Source organism: Macrosteles quadrilineatus, unplaced genomic scaffold, assembly GCF_028750875.1.
Source record: "Macrosteles quadrilineatus isolate MER2022 unplaced genomic scaffold, UCM_ALF_1.0 Scaffold_3__2_contigs__length_128488019, whole genome shotgun sequence".
Classification (NCBI taxonomy): Eukaryota; Metazoa; Arthropoda; class Insecta; order Hemiptera; family Cicadellidae; genus Macrosteles; species Macrosteles quadrilineatus.
In genome coordinates, this window is record NW_026542596.1 from 7,808,413 (window position 1) to 7,834,392 (window position 25,980).

Below are 25,980 nucleotides of genomic sequence, written 5' to 3' on the forward strand. Positions count from 1 at the left end.
TTTTACCTATAATTTTAAATTTGATTAGTATTTGAAGAATATTTCATGTGAAAACTGTCTTGTTTTCTCTTTATTTACATAATTCTTTTTCAGTTCAAATTTAGATCACAATATGATGCGAAGTAATTTTTCAGAAATTAACTACACACTACCCAAGTTATAGATTTTTGTGCAGCTGCAAAGATTGAACCCAAAAGAAATGTGCGATTAAATTAAATTATGTGCTATTTTTAAGGGTTTTAAGATACTGTATCCTAAAGATTAAATATACAAGCAAACTGAGCAAACAGAACGAGTAACACAAACCGCTCTAAATAACTCACTACTACATTTACCATTCCACCATTCAACCAATAAAGGCTACTTGTTTACATTTGCGCCAAGTAAACTGTTGATTGTAGGAAAAGCTTTTCAGCCTTCTTAGAAGATACAATATACATAATCAGTTTACATGTCAGCCCAGCCTTTATGTAAGTTTGAAAATTTTCTCCCTCTAGGCAAGTTTGAAGCCAGTTATAAGAAGTTGTCAATTGAATTAGAGTAGCTTGCCTTTTAATCTAAAGTTTTGAAATATTCTTAAAATGTTTAACAAGCAAACGATCACAATAGATGTTGGACCAGGTTGGTTGTAAATATTTATTAAAACAAATTAATTAACAAGTGATTACCTTAATATTATTACCATCTTATTGTTGGCATTCACCATGTTCTAAATATTTCAATAGATTTGGTGGTTGTTGCCAGTAGAAAATCTGGTAATAGTATTTGTATTTAAGGACAATATTTGTAAAACAGAATCCCAAACCTATATTTGAGAAAGAAAAAAAGTCTCAATGTGAGTTGACACGTTAAATGTGTATGTGCTTAGTTATTATTTATTTTTTACATTGTATTTATTTATGTCACATAGTATGGATAATAAACATAAACAAATGACTTCTAATGACTATATAACAACTAATGACTTATGAATCCTATACTAATAGCATTAACATATGTTTTGGCAGTTCCATTTAAGCAATGTTAAATAATGTTTATTTTCGGGCCAAAAACGTCAATTGTTTATGTTTATGATCCATACCGGTTCTTTTCAAGTATTTGTGATTTATGTATATTTATTTAAATGTGTTATATATTGATGTAGGTATAAACTATTATGTATTTATCTATAATATTAAAACGAAAGTGTGTTTTTTTATTTCACGATTCTGAATCAACCACTCTACGGATTTTCATGATTTTTGGGTTGAAAGAAAGATAATTTTGAGAACTAGGGAATGTCGAAGCCATAATTTTAGTTTAGGGTCCCAGTTTTTTAGAAATTAAGTTTTAATTTTTAAAAAGTCTAGCAGCCGACGCTAAGATTCTAAACTAGCTTTTGGCATAAAATAATTTGCTTAACATAACAGCTGTAAACATTCAGCTTTTGTGTCACAAATTCAGCATTTGGATAAAAATGTAAAGACATACCTAGGGTTGACTTATTTATACTATGTGTAATGCTAATCATTGATACGTTCAATTCTTCTGTAAGCGGATGGCAGATTAATTAAATATACATAGTAAAATACTAGGATGTTCAAATTATTTTTTAAAGCAATCTTTGTAATCTTCGATTTGTTTTAGAGCAATATAATTTGTTTTAACTAACAGCTGGTTAAATATAAACTATGGAACTATGAGGTTATTTTATTTTTGTCATTGATTATAGGAAATAAGTAAGATTAGTAGAGATAATTAGACCACAGTTTAAACCAATATTAATTAAACCACAGTACAAATCGAGGCTCTGTACACGAGTCTTAATAAAAAAGGATAAATGCAAATTATTTTACTGCTCCACTTTTCAAGGAAAGATTAGAAAAATAACAATGTTTACATGTTTTAATTCTTCATGGTAGCTTTTTGTTTACAATTAATGTTTGTCTGCTTTAACTTTGTATGGATTAGGCCCGGAAATATTGATGTCATAAAAAGAAGATCAAGAATAATCAGGAATCACGATTTTAAATTACGACCACAACCTCAGCCGGGTTTTATACAAAGATAAACAGATGGATGACATAGATTGAACACAACGTCAACATTGACCTAGGATACTGCAATTAGACAAACCATCCTTACATAAAATCGTGTTCAGTTGTGGTTACGTTTGGGGGCACCTATATCAGCGCCCCCAAACGTGAAAATAATATCACTTTTATTTCAACTATGAATATATTGTAGTTTAAGTTAACTAATATGGGAAATTAAGATGTACATTTATTCAATGAGGGTGTGTAATTATCATGGATAGAACTGAAAACGGTATAGATAATAAACATTGACAATTACGTCATTAGCTTTACTAGCGTGTTTACTTTTTATATTCCTGCTACATGTGACCAGTTCTTATTTTCAAATGAATGTTATTTGAACCAAACAGCTGTTTCAAAACAAACTGTTATTGTTTTTACTTTTCTTTGTTTACGCATATTTATTTATCAATTAATGCAGTGAAATTCATATAAAGGATAGGTGTGACGATTCGTTTTGATGTTAGGACACCAAAGTTTGTGTACTGTGAATTTTATTGGATATTATCGTTTTGTTTTAGGTCGTTTCTATTCAGACCTACTGGAAATTGTGTATAGTAGTTGTATTGTGGTGATAATAATTATGGAAGAGGCAGGTATGCTATGGAAGGTGGTATCGTTGACTAGGTCTATACACTTCTCAATTTTGACTATTACTCTCTCTATAATAGGCTACTTATAATCAGTGTGCGTCTGTGCGAATCGGCTGCAAATCTCACTTCAACGCTTTTCACATCGTAAAAATTGCAGAATTGCTGTTTTATTTTAAAATTAACGGATTTAAAATGCATATCGTATAGGCCTATGATGGAATAAAAACATATTTGGTCACACAACATTTGTTTACAAGATGATTTTTTACATTAAAACTGCAAGAAACTTTGTCTTTATATGTGTAAACTAGCTGATCTGAATTGTACACTGTTTTAACTGGCTACTGAATTCCCGTACGTAGGACGGGCTAACATCTCGTTAATAATAAATTTCAAACACAGTTCTTTATAGATATATGATATAGTAGTATTAGTAATGCAAATTGTGAAAATTTTGCATTAAATAACATTTTTCCAGGCACCGTTCCACAAATTCATAAAAGGAAAGTAATTCCTTTGAGAAAAAAAACAACAAGAAAGAGTGATAGTTGGACCAATAATTCTCTTACAAGGATGCTAAAAGAATATGCTCATGAATCATCTTTACATGGTCTGCAGTATATTTTTAATGAAAGATGCTCGCTGATAGATAGGTGAGTAGCAGGAACTTATGAGAATTGCTTAATATTATTGGTTGATATTTAGTAAATTATTAATTAAAAAAATCATGTAAATTATGGATGATAAAGTAGCACAATAGTTATTTGTGTAACTAGTGTGCAAAGTGGAACTATGCGCCCGCGTTACACATTATATTTTTCCGACACCCTACAGTTACTATAAAGCATAAAAATAATTAGTCTTTCAAACACTAAACAACACAATTTAGGTTAGGTTAAATCCAAGCGTTGAATAAAATGGGAAACACTGGACCAGCTGATCGTAGTCATACCGGTAGTATCTTTAAGTGTTGCCAACTTATTTTCAAGCATATACACACGTGTGTTGTTTGGTTGGAATACTGGAGTGCAGGAAAAGTAAGTAAATGCAGCAATTAGCTACTTTGCGTGCTATAATCAGTACAAGAAAGCCCGCTTTGTCTGGTAACTGTAGGAAATAGTTATTTGTGTAACTAGTGGGCGAAGTGGCACTTTAATAATAATTAATATAAATAACTTTCAAACACCGTACAACACGTTTTTATGTTAGGTTAAACAAAAAAAATTATCAAAATGGGAAATGCTGCACCAGCTGATCGTAGTCGTAATATCTTTAAGTGTTGGCAACTTATTTTCAAGCGTACACGGATTACGTGGATAATAAAAGCACGCTGTTTTGTGTTCTGGTTGGAATACTGGTGTGCGCCAAAGTAAAAACTGTGTGCCAAAGTAAGGCTTTCTGTACTATAATCTGTGCAAGGAAGCCCACTTTGTCGGGTGACTGTAGGAAAAATAATTTTCTCTTCGTGGGTGGAATGTTTTATTCTTTTGTTAATCTTAAACACTTTAATTACTGGTACAGTAGTTATTTCAACTTGAAAACAGCTGACGAATAGTGTATGCAATCATTACAGGATGAGGAAAACCAACAATTACAAAAGCTAAATCATGATGATTGATGATGAGTTATAATTTCTAGTTTTTTATATTGTGCACAGGTTCATGTGGTTAGTCGTGTTTCTGATGTCTCTATTTTGTGCCCTGGCCCTCTGCAGTTCTATGGTCGTGCGATATATCAATGGCCCAACTGTGACTCAGGTAATATATGCTGGGAAATATACTAGTAATTACTTATTTTCAATGTGTGATTACGTAAGTGGTTGTACTTAAATTTATATTTTACATTCATGTTCACAGGTAAAAGACACACACTATCCTTTGTATTTATTTCCTTTTCCCGGTGTTTCCGTCTGCCCTACTGATAAGATCAAAAGACATGTCGCCTTCAGTTACATCTACGAGTAAGTAAGCCAAAATAAACAAATAAAAAACCTAAAGAATGAAATGTTTTATCTAGCAAATGAAGATTTTGATTTAGCGAATTTCCCTATAGGGAAGTAGCTATTACCGTAGGTCTCATGGTAAGACATAGGCCCGGGACCGATTTACTTTTTCATTTTGATGTCCCCAGAGGCCAAAAACACCATTCGTTCAAATTTTTATATATGTATATATATAGAGAGAGAGATATATATATAGGCCCTACAGTATATACAGAGTGATCAACTCAAGGAGGCCACCATTGGGATATCGGAAACGGTAAGAATTAGAGAAAACTTTAAATGGGGGACATTTATTTTTTGTGGCAGTTAAACATATGATTTCAGTCTTTCGAAATCCAGCCGCCATTTTCCAAAATGGTGGCCAACTTTGAAATTTCTTATGGAAAACCCTATATTTTATCATAGAACATGCAATTTAAAAACCTTTTTATTCTTGACATTTTTTCCATAAACCCACTCGTTTAGGAGTTACAACCTATGGTGTATATTTAACATCATGTAGCTCCTAAACAAGTAGGTTTATAGCGAAAATGCGAAGAGTAAATAAGTCAAATAGGTCTTAAAATTGCATCCACATTCCAAAAAGACCATAAAATTTGTTAAAAATATTTATTCTATTATTTCACAAATGGCGGCCATTTTCCAAAATGGCCGAAGTGGAAAACTGGAAAACTGGTTTTCACTTTTCAAGTTTGCCGCCATTTTGGAAAATGGCCGCCATTTGTGAAATAATAGAATAAATATAAACAAGATGTTCTATTAATTTACTCCACTAATGAAGCCATATTGCCTAGTTAGTAAAATGCACTCTTTATTAATTAAATAGTAGCCACATGATAAACGTGATAAGCGCAGATGTGCACTGTCACACCAAGGAGATCACAATAATAGTAAACAAAAGAGCCACCAACATTTTGCTGTACCGGAGACCAGCTGGCCCCACCCAAAAACGCAATAATTTTAAAAACTATTACAAAAAATAGTGCTTAATTAGTGCTACCTAACGGTACAAATAATAAAATAGTGCTCACCAGGTAAATGATGTAAATCAGGTTATGATTTGTGATGGTGGGGCAAAACGTGAAGCTGGCCCACCCACAAATCATCACAATTTATTCTATTACTATTTTATTTATTTGTACCATTGTAGCACTATTTTTTGTTATAAGTTTTAAAATTAGTGCTGTTTTGGGTGGGGCCAGCGTTATGCCAGTTTCTGATGTGACTTTAACAGAATAGAGTACCACGAATACCCAAGGGATTTTTTATTACAACATTTTTATTTTAATGGTGATTCTTCTATAAAAACCCATAAATAAAAAAACTGATATATTTTTGTCCTAGTACGCTAGGCTCCAGTGCAAGATAGATTTTTACATTGCTTCAGGCTAGACCTAGGGGTTGCAAAAATCATTGAAATTTTGTAATTTTCTCATAAAAACCTATTGTTACCCACTCCAGTTACCCATTATAACTTTTTTCTCATAGTATGTTAGAAGGATCAATAAAACAATGTTCAATTTTAATGTCAAGCTAATGGAAGAAATTGTAAGTTCTGATGATTTAAAATATCTTTTATTTTTAACCCATCTAATCTTTGTTGTACAGAAAGTTAAACCTGACAACAGGGAAGGTCAACAATGACAGCATTGACCAGTTCCTGTCCGCGATGACAATGATGCAACACCCGATGTACAGCAGGATGAGCGAGTTCCTGGCCAACTGTCAGGATTTACTACCTCATCTCTCAAAGCTTAACCTTACAGACTTTATGCTAAAGGTATTCACATTGACTCAATTTATTTTTAACTTTGAAATAAAATAATTTCATGATAATACATTTGAGAAGTAATTAAATAGCTCATCTCAGAAATATTACAATCTTAAAATAGTAGTTTGCGCAGACCGCCTAGAGACTATAAAAACAAATCTTTCCTTAAAGTATATTTCGGAACAGAAAATTAATGTCTTCTATGCTTTTTAAAACTGTAATTGAGAACATAAATGTGCAATGTTACTTTCTAGTTAGAGTAAAAGAAGGTGGATTGTCCAGGTGATGCCGACCTGTGATGAGGTATTTTCCGCCTGCGCCTGGCACGGGATGACAGAGAACTGTTGTGACATCTTCCATATACAACGCTCAGAGGAAGGATTTTGCTACTCTTTCAACTCCTTTACGTCACACAGGCTATCCAACTGGTGAGATATTACAAAGTCTAGTTTTTATAAATATATTCTACTCTATTAAATCTTTGGTCAATGTTTTTAGGGAATAAACTTTGTAATGTATTTCAATTAAGTTCAAATAAGTTATTTTTATTTGAATAGCTATGGAATAATTTATGAAATAGAATACATTAGAATAAATGTGGGTAACGTAAACATGTTCAGAATAAATTAGGAAGAATTATGAGAAATTAAACACTCTATATACTTGGGGCATTTTGGATAGCTAGAGACATACCACACAAGACAAAACTTAAAATTATTGATCATAAATTAGATGGCAGGTGTGCAGTATTGATAACTCCTTGTTGAATAAATGTGGGTAACAAAAACATGTTCAGAATAAAATAGGAAGAATTATGAGAAATTAAACACTCTATATACTTGGGGCATTTTGGATAGCTAGAGACATACCACACAAGACAAAACTTAAAATTATTGATCATAAATTAGATGGCAGGTGTACAGTATTGATAACTCCTTGCTACATACATAAACTGTTAACAGCTCCTCTGAGAAAGAAGATCTGTTTTTTTTATCCTCAGAAGCAGATACTGAGAACAAAACTAAAAAAAATAGAGGAAAATAATAACTAGGTGTACAATTCAGTTGTCTGCTTGCAATATTGAGCGGAGCTAGCTAGTATATTAATCAAATTCTTTTCCAAAGTCAGTGCTAAATCTAATTCACGTAAATGAGATGTCTCCTTACACTATCCAAAGTCAATGGTACATCTGCTTCACATAAATGGGAAGTCTACTTGCAGTATCCTAATTATCAATGCTTCATCACTTCATCAGTTTCTCGTAAATGTGATTTCTACTTGCAATATCTAAAGTCAAGGGGTTTTGGCTGACATAGATGGATTGTTTATTTGCAGAATCCAAAGTCAATGGTCTGGTTCACGTCAATGTGATGTCTTCTTGGATTGTCAATGTTATATTTGGTTCATATATGAAATGCCTATTTGCAGTATCCAAAGTCAATGGTACGTTTGGCTCACGGCACGGCCACCTTTATCTCCAGGCCGAGGCCTAGTAGAATTGGCAACATTGCAAGTAGGGTTGTTTAGTGTCAGACGTCCAATTAGATAACATAGCAGACAGGTGACATCAGCTCATTAATTTGCACTTTATTTATTTAAACTAGTTGTACCCGCAGGCTTTTCCCCGTTTAACTTCATAAGTATTCGCATGGCTCAATCACGTCCTGGTTGAAGTTCGTTCGCTACCTAGAGTTTATCTTTCTCTTATTCATGTTCTCATTTTATTTTAACACTCACTATAAGTCCTCTTTCATGAGGACTCCATCCATACCTTGAAAAACCATAAATTTTACATTATAAAACAAAAAATCCCATTAGTTAAAAAAAATACTGTTATACTCAATCTCTAATACTAGCCGCAGCTCACATGTAAAAATTAAATAGCTTACCAGAGGCAATAACATTAGTCCTCAGTTGACCTACGATGAGCAAGTGAGCTTCAAAGATGTGGAAGCGGAGGTGGACACTGAGTGTGTCTTGAGACGGAACTCCGCGGCTGGGACTACGACGGGCATTGAGGTGTTTCTACGACACTTTGACACCTCCCAGCTTCTGATCAACTGGTCTACCATCACAGGGGAATCTGGCGTCAAGGTTCGAATACATAATGTTGCCAATTAATTCCACAAGTTTACAATTGAAGCATTTTGAATCACAACTATAATTTACAACATCAATTAAGAAAATAATTGTCCACACAAAATTCCTCATTTAAATTTATTTGTTATTGTAGTTTGAACACTGGGGGAATTTCATAATAGAGGATACTGTACACTTTAAAGAGAAAGTGGTTTAAACTGTTCAAATATTGGTTGATCCTGCCCCTCTCATAGCTAAGTGATGAGCTGCTGACTTCTAACACAACCAATCCAATCTGTTGGTAATACAATTGGAAAGAACTTTAAGGTTTATTAAACCTTACAGTTTTCTCAGTTTCTATGACACAAAACTTTGAATAGATAAGCCATAATTTATGGATTAATGATTCAATCTAATACTACAAAAACAAAACTAGTTTACTTAAGTTATACATAATTCAACGGTTTAGTCCAGGCTCTGAGGGGGTTTGAGCATGCATAAAAGTGTAACGAAATTTGACTTTTGATTATTGCTATAGGTACCTAGTAGATGAATAAAATCAATGATGTCGCATTCCTAGGTGGTTGCACATCCTAGGTGGTTGTAGGTGGTTGGTACATGATAGGGAGGGGGTGAAGTTGCGCACAAAATAGCTTATATCTCAAGAATCAAAAGTCATATGAATATGTTAGACATGTCAAACTATGCAGAAAAAAACGATGATTTTGTTGTTGTTAAGAACTACTGATTTTTAAAATAACAACTTTGGAGAGTAGTATACAAGAGGAAAATAATATTTCCATAGTTAAAACTATTGTGATATAACTTAACAGCTATACGATCCTCAGATCCAATAAACCTAATATAATCAAAGGCGTAACACGCGTCACGGTCATTGCTCTAGCTAGGCACCGCGCACAAATATCTCGAGAACCAAAAGTCACATCAGCCAAAAGAGCCATCAGACCAGATAGGACAAACCGTTATGTTGGCAAATGAAAGGGGTTTCAACAATCAAGAACTCTTAACACACAAAATTGTTGGTTTTCCTCCAAGGCTTGCTTTTGAAAATGCAACTAAAAAAAGTGTAAGTAAAAGCAAACCTGATGAAAGTAATTGAAGAAGACACTGAATGCAATGAAAGCTTGGATTTAATAAGCTCATTGCCAAACCAAGTACATATTTTCGATGGGATAGCATAAATTCATAGTATGCCAAATGCAGTGGTGTCCAATATAGAATCCTTTGAGGATTTAGCTAAATATCAACTGTCCAAGTTTGAGAATGTTTTAAAGCAGAACACAACATGTACTGTACGTAGAAACGAATATTATGAAATTCAATATACATAACTTGATCAATATTTGATGATTTTTTTAAAATTTACATACAGTATTGACAAAGCTGTGTTTATGGAAAGATTAGCAACATCAAGAACACCAAAGCAACCAAATTGATCATCTATATATTTAATACGCTAGGCATATTTTTGTCATAATTGTTTTGGAGTGGTGGTGCTACCGATCACCATGTCCAAGGTGTTGTTAGAAAGGTCTTAGCATGTAGTTTTGCCATCAAACAAAAAACTTTGGAATTTCATCAGGGCTCTGCCCCAGTGGCCTTCAAAGTTCCCATGTTATTCTTAGGGAGAAAATGTTTTTTTACATTTGAACAGATGAATACCGGTAGTTTGAAATTGACACTAATATTTGAAACAGCTAGTTATACTAAAATTGGAGACATGTGCTATAAGGATTTATTAGATTAGTTGAAAATATTGATGTTTCACTGTTTTAAACCAGTTTTTATTTGCACAAATCAAAACATAACCAAAAAAACTTTTGAAATAATGGAGACTATAAGACGTCGACCAGGACGGCCAATAGGAGGAGGCCGACGAACTTTAACTGGTAGACGCGAATGAAATACAGATAATACTATTGTCGTTGAGAGCCGAATACAGCAAGCACCCTTCCGTGTTGGGTTTAAGTGTGCTCTCCAACAGCCGCCTGAAGATTTCACATTCAATTTAGGACTGATAGGAGGATTGGACACTGTGCTGCATTTCTTGATAAATCATTGAAAGAGCCGATTTGCAAACTATGGAAACATAGGAAAGTCATAGAACACCACCAAGTAGAAAAAATAGATATATAGATAGAAAATAGATGTGTTTTTTAGAGTTTATAATCGTTATTATGGACAACCTAATGTGGCTTTGATGAGTGGGAAACATTGGTAGAAAACGTTAAAAAACAAGATCAGCTTTTGAAAAATGAAAGATATTTACAAGACATTTTGATTATATCGAACTGTTATGTACATCGTGAGTATTTTCATAATCTTTGAGCCAACTCTTTTAAAGTAATCGGAAATTATGACTGTTATTCGTTTTAAAATAACGCCTGTAATACTTCGCAATTGCTCGAATTCGAGCAACAGGTACACTAGTTAATCCTAAAGAAACAGTACCCAAAAGAGGACCATAAACAAAGATATAAACCAACAGCAGCACATTAGATCAATCAAATTACACAACTAACTAAGACCAAGTATGAGTGTGATGACACCTACAGTACGGTCCACGAGAGTCTGCAGTTGAGGGAGATTTACTATTTACTACACTATTTACCACGTGACTTCGAAGGAGCCAACGAAGACAGTGTGTTATTGCCAAATCTAATAATACTAGCTGATTTGAAAATATTGTTTAGTATATTAGTTTTGAAAATAGTGAACAGGCGATGTTGCAACGTCACGCTAGTCCAGTCCTGCTATTGGCTGCCACCAACTGCAGCCTCTCGTGGCCCCTAGTGTAAACAATCAGCAATCAAATGGTATATTGTTAGGTCCAACTCCACACCAGTGACGAGTACCCTGAGGCCGGAATGGGAGTCCTAGTCCCGGCCAAACCTGGGATGAAAATGACAACCACTATCAAAGCTTATCTCACCGAAAGTCTACCTGCCATCAGGTAAGATGTTTATGACTGGGACGGTGGTGTCCTCCTGTAATCCAGCTACTTGGAGGTCACGAATTGTGGATATTTATAGGTATGCACTGTGGATGTGATACTCCCTGGTGTGGATTAACGTCCGCACTAGTGATTACTATGGCTATCCGCAGTACTATCCTGATAATTAGACCAATTCGTTAATGCCAAAGCAAAAATGTGGTTCGGATTAAGTCCCTTAGTTGCCATTAGCTGTATGGGCTATTAATTATCAGCTGTGCCTAAGAAATATGTCGAAGACTACAAGATCGCGCTACTTATCCTTCAAAGTTACCAATAAATCTTGGCTTAGATACACATCCAATGTTATGTCATTTAGTGTTTTGTTGATGTAACTTATACATTTGAATACAACTGTGAATGCAAAGTGATAGAATTGAATTATTATCGAAGCTGCAACACTGCTCGCCTGTTCTGGAAATCTACCTGCTCAATTCAATGTTCTTACAGGATAGACATTGTGCAATAATTTTTGCTGTAAAAAATATTGTATTTCTCTTTGTTCTATTTTTGTCTATCAGATAAAAAAAAAACTGTTTGCCAATGTTTATCAAATATTTGATTGATTTTAGCAACTCGCCTCAGAACAAAAGCAAAGTGGTAAGACCAAATATTTGATTTTGTAATCGTAAAAGATCTCTTGTAAGGGGGCTACCATTGGGAGAACGCAACTGTTACTTCCCTGATGAGACGGAGCTGGAGGTTGCAGTACAATACTCCCAACGTAGCTGTCTCATTGAGTGTAGACTACACTATTTCCATCAGATATGTGGCTGTAGGCCGTATTACTTCAACATGCTAGGTACAGTAAAGTTAGTCTCTTTAAGTAACATAGTAACAAGTTCTTGGGGAAATAACCAGCTGATCTTGTCATTAACAAAGATATACAGGGTGATAAAAAAGTCCCAGGACAGTTAAATATTTTAAAATATAATGCATATAGAGCTATAATACTTGGTACTAAGTTACAGGGCATAAAACTCTATTTTAACACATATTCAGTGATCCAATAACTCTTCAAGGGGACGGCCCACAAGGAGTCAGAAGAAAGTCTTAAACGGAAGCATAGGTCAATATGCACATCAAATTAAAGGTCTTTTTTAGTAGAATACAATGCCGCAAACCGCACTTCAAAAGGTTGATCCTGCGCAAAATGGCAAATGTTCAAAGATTTCTTGAATCCTCCATTTTGAATCTTTGAACGGCTGCCATTTTTTACTCAGGCTTTCTTTTGAGCTTGAATTTACGGCATCGTAATCTAAAAGTGAAGACCTTTAATTTGATGTGCATATCGACCTATTCTTACGTTAACAATTTTCTTCCGATTCCTAGGGCTGTGCCCCCTGAGGAGAAAGCGTATAATAGCAACGTAAATTAAATGAATCTTTGAACAACTGTCATTTTGCGCAGGATCAACCTTTTGAAGTGCGGTTTGCGGCATTGTATTCTACTAAAAAAGACCTTTAATTTGATGTGCATATTGACCTATGCTTCCATTTAAGATTTTCTTCTGACTCCTGGCGGGCCGCCCCCTTAAGAGGTAGCGGATCACTGGATATGGGTTAAGATAGATTTATATGCCTTATAACTTGATTCCAAGTTTTGTAGGTCTACGTTTATTATTTTTCAAAATATTAAGCCGTACCTAGACTTTTCAATCACCCTGTATAAGGCATCTCACCTGTCTCACTCTGATCTTCCACTTATGTTTAATGTTTGGATTAACATACTTTACACTAGACAAGAAAACTTTGTACAAAAGGGTTTGTATTCATTACGGGTACCTACTGGAACTTTATGTAATGTTTCGAATCTATAGAATAGCATTACAATTTTTGTTTGGTCTCTTCTTAGCTCAAAGTTAAAAAAGTTGACATAATTAGCATATTATACTATAACTAGTTTGAAAATGTACTTTCATCCAATAGATTTTAAATAAAAATGAATTCCAGATAACAGAATTCCAATCTGCAATGCTACTCAGCTTCTATGTATTGCAAACCATGGATGTAAGTATAAGCTTTCGCATTCTCACAATGTTATCATGTTAGTCAAACATTAATAATCATGTATATATATGTATATATACCGGGTGTCCAAAACCACCCGTACACCCCTTTAAAAACGAGGGAAACCTTTTCTTACAAACAAAAAATAATACAGAACTAGATAAATTGGGCACGGTCTACCAAATGGTGATAATTTCAAATCCAAAATCACACCGGAAGTGGCTTTTTCAGACCGGAAGTTGACTTTTTTTAAATGTAAACTACCAATTTTGATCACAGAATCGGATTCTATGTTGAAAAATACATAACTTTTGTCTAAAACATTTTTAGAGAAAAATTGTTTTCTACCCTTAATCCCCTATTAAAGTCAATAACTTTGGTCCATTCATCTGTCAAAGTTACTTGAAACAATAATAGAGAAAATCAATAACAAAGATTACATAAAGACATATGATGAATGGGATCAGCTGTTTATTGTAAACACTATGGTAATTGAGTAACAACTGGTGTACACATTGCTTGGTTTCATTTTATTTTAAAAATTAATCATTTGTTTTTACATTAAAGTGGTCAAATGTAAAAACAAATGATAAAAAAATAAATTTTTCCTACAGTCACCCGACAAAGTTGGCTTCCCTGTACTGTTTATAGTACAGAAAGCTGCTGATTGCTGCATATTTATACTTTGCCGTACGGTTTATACTTTGCCGTACGGTTTATACTTTGCCGTACGGTTTATACTTTGCCGCACATCAGGATTCCAACCAAACAACACAAAACAGCGTGGTTTTATTATACACGTAATCCGTGTACGCTTGGAAATAGGTTGGCAACACTTAAAGATAATAATTCTATGAGCAGCTGATTGACTATTATAACTACGATTTAACCTGTCATTTTGTGTTTATAGTTTCGGTATTTCTGAACTTTCTGGACATTTCTTTTAAACATTTTTAAAACATTTCTACGATATTAATAAACAAGAAAATACCTTTAAAGCATTTTTTTAGGCGCGGAAACCACTTCAAATTACAAAAACATACGGAACTATATTCTCAAAACGCGGAGCACATTTCTTGCCGAGGAAAAATAGCGGAGTGATACGGACCGCGGGTACTACTTTTTCTAGGGCACCATTTGTGTTGCCAGCTGAACCTAAAAACGTGTTGTATAGTGTTTGAAAGACTAATTATTTATATGCTTTATAGTGACTGAAGGAAAAATATAATGTGTAACACGAGTGAAAAAGACCTTTGCTGCACTCGAGATCATTCCGCACTCGCCTGCGGCTCGTGCGTTAACATTGCTCTCGTGTGCAGCAAAGTGCCACTTTCACCACTAGTTACACAAATAACTATAATGGATGTGTAGACCAGCTGTTACTCAATTACTAAGGCGTTTACAATTAACAGCTGATCCTATGCATCATATGTATTTATGTAATCTTAGTCATTTGTTTTTCTCTATTATTGTTTGGAGTGTCTTTGACAGATGAATGACCCAAAATTATTGACTTTAATAGGGGATTAAGGGTAGAAAACAAGTTTTTTTCTAAAAATGTTTTAGACAAAAGGGATGTATTTTTTAACGTAGAATCCGATTCTGTGATCAAAATTGGTAGTTTACATTTTAAAAAGTCAACTTCCGGTCTGAAAAAGCCACTTCCGGTGTGATTTTGGATTTGAAATTATCACTATTTGGTAGACCGTGACCAATTTATCTAGTTCTGTATTATTTTTTGTTAGTAAGAAAACGTTTCCCTCGTTTTTAAAGGGGTGTACGGGTGGTTTTGGACACCCGGTATATACATTAACTTCAGCTATTTATTTCTGTAATTTTTCAGCACTGAAAGATAGATCAGCTCAATAAAATAATTATATTTAATGTAATAAAAAATTGGCTCATGAGCTGGTCCACATAGATGGGATGGATATCCTGGTACGTAAAGTATCTAAAAGTCTATGTACGCACCGCGATGTACGCAGACGCACTGAATGTAATGAATTATGTAATGTAATGAAATTGGTTTGATGGAGCTGAAATATAAGACTGCACATGGAGTAAAACACTGTTTATTGAAAATATGATGAAAATGCTAAAACTGTATAAATGATGATGAATAAATGAAAATATGTAACTTGAAACTTGTAATGTAAACTTAATGCGATATGTTAATGAATGAAATTAAAATACTTGAAAATGACATCCGACACGACCGAACGTTGGTGCCTTACTGGCCTGTGTCACTCACACCCCCGAAGCCCAAGGGTGGGGACGACACTTGCTGTTTTGGCGCGAACATTCCGCCCGCCTTGAAAGGATCCCTTTCAAAAAACGTTACATGACATGAACTATCAAATTGTTATAATACTAAACTACGAAAAACAAACATATTTAAACAAGTACATGTTAACAATGATGAGAATGTAAATTACCCTATATATGACATGAATGATATAAATCTTGTTTCTATCATTTGTAAAATGCATTGTGAAACAAATTGAACACGCTAATTTAAGACAACAATGAAAATGAAATAATCAAACGTAAAAATAATAAAATTGCAATTAACCCTTGAATGTTAAATCTAATATTTACACTCATTAAATGAAATATGAAGAAAAAATATAAAAGATTAAATATACAATGACATATAAAATGATAATATAAATTTGACTAGTACGTTAAAATAAAAATATTAATGAATCAAGTGAATAAAAGACATATAATGCGTTAAATTAGTATTTACATGAGATTTCCAACACAATGAAAGATGCACTGGCAAATTGAAACATAATTGAATGAAATTAATTAGTTACATCTTACGTTAAATTGATAGAAAGTAACGAGTTTATGCAAGTAATAAGATGAATTATGATTAAAATAACGATTAATATTGAAATCATTAACGATTAATAGAATGAATAAATTGATTTATGTACAGACACTGAGCACTCACTGCACATAGAGCACTGATCACTCACTGCACATAGAGCACTGATCACTCACTGATTGGTAGCACTTAAAGACGTTTGACTTCAGCAGCCAGGAGTTGCTGCTCTTCTCGGTAGCCACTCGTATGCGACCATCGGCGTCTAGGTGTGACTCGGACTGCTGTGACGTGTGGGTCTGGACGTGAATCCCCTGTCATGAAATGACCGGGTGTCATGGGTGGAAGGTGGTTCGGAACAAATTTCAAAGGATACAGAGGACGGGAGTTATGACATGCCTCTAAATTTGATATGTTGCATTGCATTCGATTGTGATTAGGTCTGATTTTGAGATGTTCCACTTGTGTTTGGCTTGACATCACGCCTTTAGCTGAGTTTTGCCATTGTCTTGAAAATATCTGTGGTCGAGGAGACTGCTGATATTGGTATTGCTGCTGCTGAGACGGTTGTGAATGTTGCCTTGTCCGTTGATAGTGTGGAGTCTGCTGACGATGTTGCTTCTGATGAAGTACCGGTGATTGCTGTTGGTCGTGTGCGTTCTTGTTGATGGTAGCATGACATGAAACTGCGACCTTGCTTGTAGGAGTCTTGCCTCCGAATACCCATCCTAATTTGGTATTCTGTAGCGTAGGTATATTGTCTAGTTCAATTCTTCCATTTTCTAGAAGGTTGAAGAAATGTTCCTGACCTAACAAAACATCAATCTTGCCAGGTGTTTGGAATGTTGGATCAGCCAAAGTGATGTTTGTTGGCAGCGGCCATGATGAAGTTTCGATAGGAGATGATGGAATAAGACCCGTTATCTTAGGTAAAACTAAAAACTGAGTGTTTATAGCATGATTGGTTGCCAATGAACTCACAGTTGCGGTGACCGTCGATGATACATGAGTATTACCTTTGTGTATGCCGGTGACAATAAGTGATGATTTGTGTTTTCGTAATTGTAGAGTTTGGCTGACTGACTCACTGATGAAGTTTGACTGACTGCCACTGTCAAGAAGTGCTCTACATGTCAACTGGGTCCCGTGAGGGCTGATGATTTTGATAAGGGCTGTCGACAGCAAAACCTCCGAGTTGTTATCTGTGGATGATGTTGTACAGGTGCCTAGAGACTTAGTGAAATGCGTCTTAAGTTCTACCGTAGGATATGTTCTGTTAGATTGTAGGTCTTCTACATGTAGCAAAGTGTTATGCTTGTGACCACACTTCTTACACCCTGAAGATCTGCATTGTTCAACACGGTGGCCCTGATTCAAACAATTGTGACAGATTCTTGAATTCGACAATAACTTGAGTTTGTCATCATGTGAAGAGTTTATTAGATCATTACAATGGTAGATTGCATGGTTACCATTGCAAAGTTTGCAATTTTGATTCTGTATTACATGGGCCTTGAATTGATATGGTTGAGTTTGCCTTATTGTATGATTTGGAGGTTTCTGTGTAATCTGTGTTTTGTTGGAAGAGATGTTCTCAAGGATTTGACACCTCTTCTCCAGAAAGTCGGTCAACTGCTTAAGTGTTGGGTGCTCTCTGGGCTCAGTTGATAGCTCCCATTCGCGTTGTATTGAAGTGTCGAGTTTGGGGATGATTATGTGTATGAGCAAAGTGTCCCAATGTTCTGTTGGTTGATTTAAGCATTTCAGTGCCCGAAGATGAGTGTGTGGACTATTGAGAATTTGCTTGAGTTGTTGAGGTGCGTCCTTGTGAATTTGAGGAAGGTTTAAGATCAATTTTACGTGATTTTGCACGATAATTTTCTCGGTTTGGCATTGATGCTTGAGTAACGATAATGCTATTGCATAATTGTGTGCAGTCAGATCTACATTGTCTAATGTTTTGGCTGCATCACCTGTCAAGGAAGCCTTGAGGTAGTGCAGACGTTGTACATCGGTTAGGGCGTCATTGTTGTCAATTAACGCTGAAAATGTGTCATAGAAGGACATCCATTCTTCATACTTTCCGGAAAATGTCGGGAGGTTTATTGTTGGGAGCTTGACTGGAATTTGATTGTTGATAGATGTTGGTGAAATTGATTGTTGTGGAGCGGTGTTACTATTGTTCTGTTGTAGGTGTTGTTTTACTTTGGATATGACGTCAAAATACTGAGTTTCAAACTCATCTCTTTCGGCTGAGTGATCTGACGTGTCGTCTATAATTTCTATTTGTTCCTGCACTGTTTCAAATTCACTAAGGAGGTTGTTTAGTTTATCATATCTTACTTCAATTTCTGCTAAGTTTTGTTTATTTGCTGGATTTTGAAAGAATGTGATGAACCGTGTTAATTTACCCTTAATCTGACCTCTCTTGTTGGTTAATACCTTTAGTTCTGCTTCCATATTCTGAATATGTTGAATACTGTATGGTTGAATGCGTGAGAGGCTTGAAGGTTAGGTTAAGACAAGGATTGTTTTGGAAGTACATAAACGGTAGGAGTTTGACAGGTAATACATGGAGGAAGACTTTGACAGGGAGGTTATGTTTTGACACCTCGGTCACTCACCCTCTTCAGCTGTCGTGGCTCGGGTCCCGTCGGCTGCGCTCGAGACGGCAGGGGTTGGTGAATGACGAGTTCGCTCGGGTGGTGTCGGCTGCAGTCGGTCTCGCTCGGCTCCGTCCAGGGTTGATGCAGGGCGAAGGCGTTGTCCTGTTGTCCTTGAGGGGGTTGATTGACAGGCAGTAAACTGGCAGCTTTCTCCTCGTCTCTCCACGTCGATGTGTCCAATTTCAGCTCGAAAACTTGTAACTGATGAATCTTCGCTATAGATGAATTGTACACTGTAATCCACTTTTCGCGTAATCCAATGTCGAAGGACCAAAATATGTACGCACCGCGATGTACGCAGACGCACTGAATGTAATGAATTATGTAATGTAATGAAATTGGTTTGATGGAGCTGAAATATAAGACTGCACATGGAGTAAAACACTGTTTATTGAAAATATGATGAAAATGCTAAAACTGTATAAATGATGATGAATAAATGAAAATATGTAACTTGAAACTTGTAATGTAAACTTAATGCGATATGTTAATGAATGAAATTGAAATACTTGAAAATGACATCCGACACGACCGAACGTTGGTGCCTTACTGGCCTGTGTCACTCACACCCCCGAAGCCCAAGGGTGGGGACGACACTTGCTGTTTTGGCGCGAACAGTCTTATGCCAACAGACACTTTGAATAACAGTACAAAAAACTGACCTTAAAATAATTTTGTGCAGTTCTTGAATCACAATCATTATGCTCAAGAAGTTAAAAAACATCAAAATGCAACCTTTAGGTTGTTTTAGCAAATTTTCCTATAGGGAAGTAGCTATTACCGTAGGTGGCACAGTAAGACCTAGACCCAGGACCGATTTACTTTTTCATTTTGATGTCCCTAGAGGCCAAAAACACCATTCGTTCAAAATTTTATATATGTATATAAATATATATATACGTCTGTGAACGCGATAACTTGAGTAATTTTTGTCCGATTTTGATGAAATTTGGTTTAAAGGTGTAAAGCGGGATACTGTAAACTTGAAAGAGTTCGCGAACCAGCATGATCGGACTATGGGAACGGGGCTTTATGGGGTAAAAATTTGTTTTTCTCACTTTTGACCCTCAAAACATAAAATTTCCCAATTTCTCTTTAGACCTTTTTAAAGAGCTTAAAAAACAAATAATTTAGTATATAAAAGTATTTTTGTTTGGTTATTGGTAACGGAGAAAATTAAAAAAATTTTAAATTTAAAATTCCCATGTTATTCTTATGGAGAATATTGTCAAATGTTGTAGTTTGCTTGTTTATGGACATATTTTGATCAAACTTGGCAAATTTATTTATTTTGTACTAAGCTATCAATATTTTACTAAAAACACACATTATTAGTTTCTTGTAGCAGCAAACCTAGGTACTCATTAGTGTTATTTAAATATATTTAATTGAAAATCAATTCAGACAAATGGAAATTCGCTTAGTCGGCAGATTTGCTGCGGCGGGGGTATTTTGTTAAATCAATGTGACCTCAGGTCTCCATTGCATGACACTGTTGTCATGGTTGGTATGGGAGATATTTGAAGGAAAAGTGAATGCTAAATGAGAGGCTGCGGAACCGTGATTACGTCTCACCACAATCTACTTGTGACCTAAAGCTTTACTTCCATAGGGTGAGGTTTGAGCAATGCAGCAGAAGATTCTCTTATTTCAGACAAGTATTCAATAATGGCCTTCTTGAGCATCTTAAAACACAGCCATTTAGTATATCCAAGTAAGAACTCTTGGAGTTAGCTAAGAATTACACTTTACTTCTTTTCATTAGTATTACCTGTTGTCTTTAATGTTTTTGTCGAGGCGGAACTGGTCTTTTGATAGAGCGCAGGGCTTGGGTCCTTAAGATCCCAGATTTAAATGTTGCCAAGCGTCAATGGATTTTATCTCAGTGATAAGGCCAAAAACTGGACAAACCCCTTGGTCTAATCTGAAGCAATGTGTAAAACAGTTCCCGGCTAGAGAATAGAGTCCTAGGAATCGGATGTGAAGGGAACAGAAGAAAAATGTTTTTGTTCCTATCTTCATTTATATATTTGAGAATAGCTAAAATGTCTGTAGATTAGATTGAGTTTTGACCAGAAACGGTCCTGACCAGCTCACACCACAGGAATAAACAAACCACAACACTGATATTTCTGTGATGTCTTTTTCAATGAGTAGGTTGAAGAGAAATACATTTTTCGTATTACATTTTCATCAAACTACTCTCTGACGAAATCCTAAATCAGGATAAAATATCAGTGTTTTGTTTTGTGCTCTTTTATTGTGTTTATCTATTAGACTCTAGATTCTAATTTTCTCAGATACCCTTGCTGAACTCTACTGTTTTTCTTTTTTTAAATCCTTTTATTTAACTACAGCAGTTTGTTTAGGGTAACACAATAATGAAAGTGACTATTTATTTAATACTCTTAACGTAAGCGTGTATGGATGGCAATTAGGCCTTTGTTAATTCTCTAGCCAATCTCAAGTTCTACAGACCACCAAACAACACCAACATGAGAGGGTTTGCAGCTACTGAGACCGTCAGTCCACTGAACTGCTCACGATGTCTGCCGACATGTCATGAGAGTTACTACGACGACGACACTGACCTGACCACTGACACACAACAGAGAGCGCTGGAGAACTACGGCTACCTCGATCTCTACTACAAGTACGGAGGAGCTGTGTATTATCAACGAGATGTCACCTTCGGCTGGATAGATCTCTTAGGCGAGTGCTATTCTATTGTTAAATGCATTAGGTCTGACGATGCTATAAGTTTACACTAGAAATTTATCACCATTTGACATCTTTTAAAGTGTTTTTCATTCTTTAATTATGTTTTTTCACTTAAGTTTGCATACTGTCTTGGTCATTGACTAGGCAGTGCTTGGTCACAGTGATACAACTCCTTTATATATTACACATCTTCTTTTGTAATCCCCATTCGCCCCATGTTCTGATGTTCTTGGTCCCACCACCAGGTTGTTGGTCAGGTTGGTGGGCCGCTTATTTTAACCCATCATCTCCATCATTGTATTGGATGGGGTAATGAGGAAAGGGATAGGAATGCCTAGATGCATACAATGGGTTTATGTGGAGAGACTGGAAGACATTGACTTTGCTGACGATTTAAGTATCATGACTCACAGGCAGGGGCAGATCCTCCCAGAAGCCATGCAAAGCGGTAATTAATTATGACCCCGTTGATCCCTTTTTAATAAACTTTATAAAACGTTATGTCACAAATATATAATGTAACATATTCAAAAATTTGATACAGTTACTCATATGTTTTTATTGTTTCTTTTCCATCCATATACTGCACTTACTGTGTCAGATCAGCTAATTTTCAATAAATTGTTAGTAAAAAAGTTAGTTCTTATAATTTTAAAAGTCTTGTTTCTTATTATCACTATTTTTGTCAATTTTATAACGGCTGTATTAAAGTATATAAAATCATGGAGAGCTAAAGTAATGATTTTAATCACACAATTTTTACAGTTGTCCAGGTAAAAACACCCGGACCCCCCAGTGCCCCCCCAAAATGAAATCCTGGATCCGCCCCTGCAGTCACAGGAAAACAGATATGGAAGACAAACTTAAGGAATTAGATGAAGAAGGGAAGAGTTTGCCTAAAGATAAACCTGGACAAACTAAAGAAATAAGAATAAACTCAATAAATAATGACCATCTAATGATAAACGAGAAAGCCATATAAAATGTCTAAGAGTTAGTATATCTCGGAAGCATTGTTTCAACAACAGGTGGGGCAGATGAAGACATAGACAAAAAAAAAGATGATTAGGAGAGCAAAGGGATTTTGCCTAGCTCACTCAAAACTGGCAATTAACACGTTGATTGTTAACGACTATAGTCGGCGTCGCTAGCACTTCAATGTGGCGCGCGCCGACAAAAGTCGGCACCAGACCAACAGAAATATATTGAGTCAGTGTGAGCTTAGCCTCAGACGGAGACGTTATAATTGTTGCCAGCCTGCCAGCTTAGAATGCGAGCTTTACTTTGGTGTAGGTTGGTACTAAAATTTCCCGTAAAATCCTGTCTGGCAATGCTTTTGTCCCGGTTTCGGGGATTTTTTCTCTTCAACCCACATTACAAAGACACTGGATACGGATCCGTGCAGTGCTGCTACCTTTGGGTGTTTCAGTGAACTACATCCACTCTCGGGGTAACGCAGCACAGTCACCACTGCTCTTTTGTGATTCGTCAGACTGAAATATTTGAAGGCCAATTGCGTTCGCTGATTCGGTTGCGTGCCGGGGCTTTGCCCGCCACTGGGGAGCGCCTGTACGTTGTTTTCAGCAGTCATTGTGTTAAACCAGATAATAAGAAGCACCAAAATAAGAATATTTGGAAATAATGTCCTCAAAGTTGATTAATAGATGTCTCCGACAAACTTCCAACATCCAATGGCCGTATGCAGTTAGAAACAAAAACTAGAGGAGAGCCCAGATGGACCCTGTCGAAATCTTATTCAAAGAGGGAAGTGTGAGTGGATATGTTACACCTCAAGGAAGGGTCACAACAATATTAGTAGGAAGCTCTAGACTGGAACCCTCAAGGAAGTAGTAAAAGGCAATGACCAAAAATCATGTGGAGGATATCAGTTGAGATAGAATCGCAAGAAGGCAAGAAGTAAGGAGAAGTAAAGCAGATGGATAAAAATGGTATGGAGTGAATTTGTTGCTGCTCTTCGCCCCCTCGGGATTAAAGGAAATAGGTCACTCAACTTGTCTTATGGACACAAAAATTTAATAATTATAAAACATATTTTTGGGGGATATAGTAAGCATAGGTAAAAAGTAGCAAAATGTCTGATTCGAGGCGTAAGTCACAAAGAATCTACCCATCCAGTCAAAACTGTTCTTTTTTTATAAAGCAAGCTTGCCACGCAATTCCTATAAAATAAAAAAAAAATACCAAGCTTTGCATATGTATTCATAACTTCTTAAATCGTTAGATATAGTGTCAAATAACCTCTTCACTACTGAACATAAAACTTAAATAATTATTTGGATATACTGTAGTATTAATGTTTATTGTAATAACATAGTGATGTTTGTTTGTAGTTGGTATTGGTGGTACTGCAGGTCTGTTCCTTGGTATTAGTCTGCTAAGTGTGGTAGAGCTGCTGTTCTGGTCTGTAAAGCTGATTCTAACTGGATTCGTCAAGAAAAAAATTCCCGCAGTACCTACATCCCTCCCAAAAGGACTCGTATACAACAAAGATTTCTTGTATTAAACACAAACTTGATGTTCCTCAGAAAATTCATTAGGTATGAAAATGCATCTTTGACAAGTTTGTAAACATTTTAGTTGAGAAAGCTTCTCTCATCCCATGAATATCAAATAGTTGTATATAGCTTTGTGTATTCAGAATCTTTGGACACAACGTGATCGGGCAGAAGTTGTGTCTAGACTTAGAATGAAGCGAAAAGACTATTTTACTAGCCTGATGACTCCTATGTGAGTTGAAAGCGGTTGCAATTTAACAACACACAGGATCACATGCATGCACGTACCAATTGAAAGTATTTAAATGCGATCAGGAGGCTAAAAATAGTGAGTGGCTCTTGATCGCCAATCAGTTCAATGTGATCACTGATCACATACCTAGAGATACGCCATCACCAAAAACCTTGTGCGATATCCAAAAAAAAAAAAAAAAACGCAAAACGTTGTGATATCTATATTCATCTAGTAATAAAATTAATTTTGTCCAAATTATTGAAATCATCAACCCTTTCTCTTATCCACCTAAGTCGTTGAACAGCATACTCTTTATCACTATTACTACAAAAGCTAATTTGTATGCTCTTCTTCTAGCATTTGACCTTTCCATATTAATTTGACACATTGAACCCTATGCCCAAGTATAGGTCGAGGTGCCCCCAATGCCATTGTGAACGAAGCCCGAGTATATATCAAGCATCAATATTTCATTTTTTTAATTTTAAAATTAAAATAAAAAAAATTAAGAGGCCTAGTATTATTATGTTATATATTATTATTAGTGTATTAAATATTATGCTTTATTAAAACACGCAAAACTTACTATTTCACACCTAAAATTGCAAAAAACTTCCGGGGGAACCCCGGTACCCCCTTTTGCTAGGGGGCTGGCCCCCCAGTACCCCCTTTTGCTAGGGGGCTGGCCCCCCAGATCCCCCTTGCGGGCCCTGTACTATTCGCCAAGGGCGCCATATACTCTAGCTACGTCCCTGTTATGCATATAAGCCCTGTTAGCGCCCATAGGCTTCAATGTGTTAAAACTTAAAGCCAGCTGATATTTACAACGAAAGATTACACAAGTTAACCAGTCAAAATCGGGCAGTTAATTATCTACGCGCCCTGCCACGAGAGTACAGCGCTGAAAACGAGCCGGCGCACAGTGGGCTCCCCCCCCCACTGGTGGGCAACCACGTGGCGCCGGCGACTGTCTCGTGCGTTGACTTCTGCATGTGTGCACTGTTTACATCCCATGTAATCACTGTCGTACTCGTGATGTTAGAGGTGGTATTTTTTGTTATGTCTAATGAAAGTTCTACATCATGCCGCAGAGGTGTGTCGCAGTTAGTTAAAAGTATATACAAAATCTTAATTCTTTGCAAAAAGATGAAGGATTAGCATTGGCTAACAAGTTGTCTGACAAGCATATATGTTACAAAAACAGGAAAATGAACATAAAAATAGCAGCTCAAACGTTGAGCTCTGGCGTTGCTGACGCTTTAGAATTTTTGTTAATGAAGGAACATCCCAATTTTGTAGGTTGTAAACCAACCATCGATTTTATTCGAATAATTGACCAATTATTTGACATTTTCAACAGTAGAGATCCGTTTGGGAAGAATTTCAAATCCCCCATAAAGAAAGAAAACCTTATGTGCATTAATATGATCTTAGACAAAAGTTTAAACTGTTTAAAAATTAAAAACGTCC

At 35.7% G+C, this 25,980-nt stretch overlaps 1 protein-coding gene across 1 annotated transcript; it reads left to right on the forward strand.

Annotated features, from left to right (window-relative positions):
- The first annotated feature begins 3,241 nt into the window (after nt 1–3,241).
- LOC128988536 (sodium channel protein Nach-like) lies at nt 3,242–24,283 on the forward strand. The gene is made up of 11 exons (XM_054409911.1): nt 3,242–3,321; nt 4,326–4,425; nt 4,525–4,628; nt 6,279–6,450; nt 6,724–6,869; nt 8,349–8,535; nt 11,370–11,494; nt 12,181–12,335; nt 13,486–13,542; nt 21,496–21,750; nt 24,111–24,283. Exons 1-11 carry the CDS (start codon nt 3,242–3,244, stop codon nt 24,281–24,283), a joined length of 1,554 nt encoding a protein of 517 aa, XP_054265886.1.
- The last annotated feature ends 1,697 nt before the right edge of the window (nt 24,284–25,980 follow it).

What these genes read in the sequence shown, in the direction of transcription:
- LOC128988536 (XM_054409911.1), top strand. Translation starts at nt 3,242, where the DNA reads ATGCTAAAAGAATATGCTCATGAATCATCTTTACATGGTCTGCAGTAT. An exon ending in CAGGGGAATCTGGCGTCAAG is followed by an intron (nt 8,536 to 11,369) that starts GTTCGAATACAT and finishes GTATATTGTTAG; the next exon opens with GTCCAACTCCACACCAGTGA. An exon ending in GAAAGTCTACCTGCCATCAG is followed by an intron (nt 11,495 to 12,180) that starts GTAAGATGTTTA and finishes ATCTCTTGTAAG; the next exon opens with GGGGCTACCATTGGGAGAAC.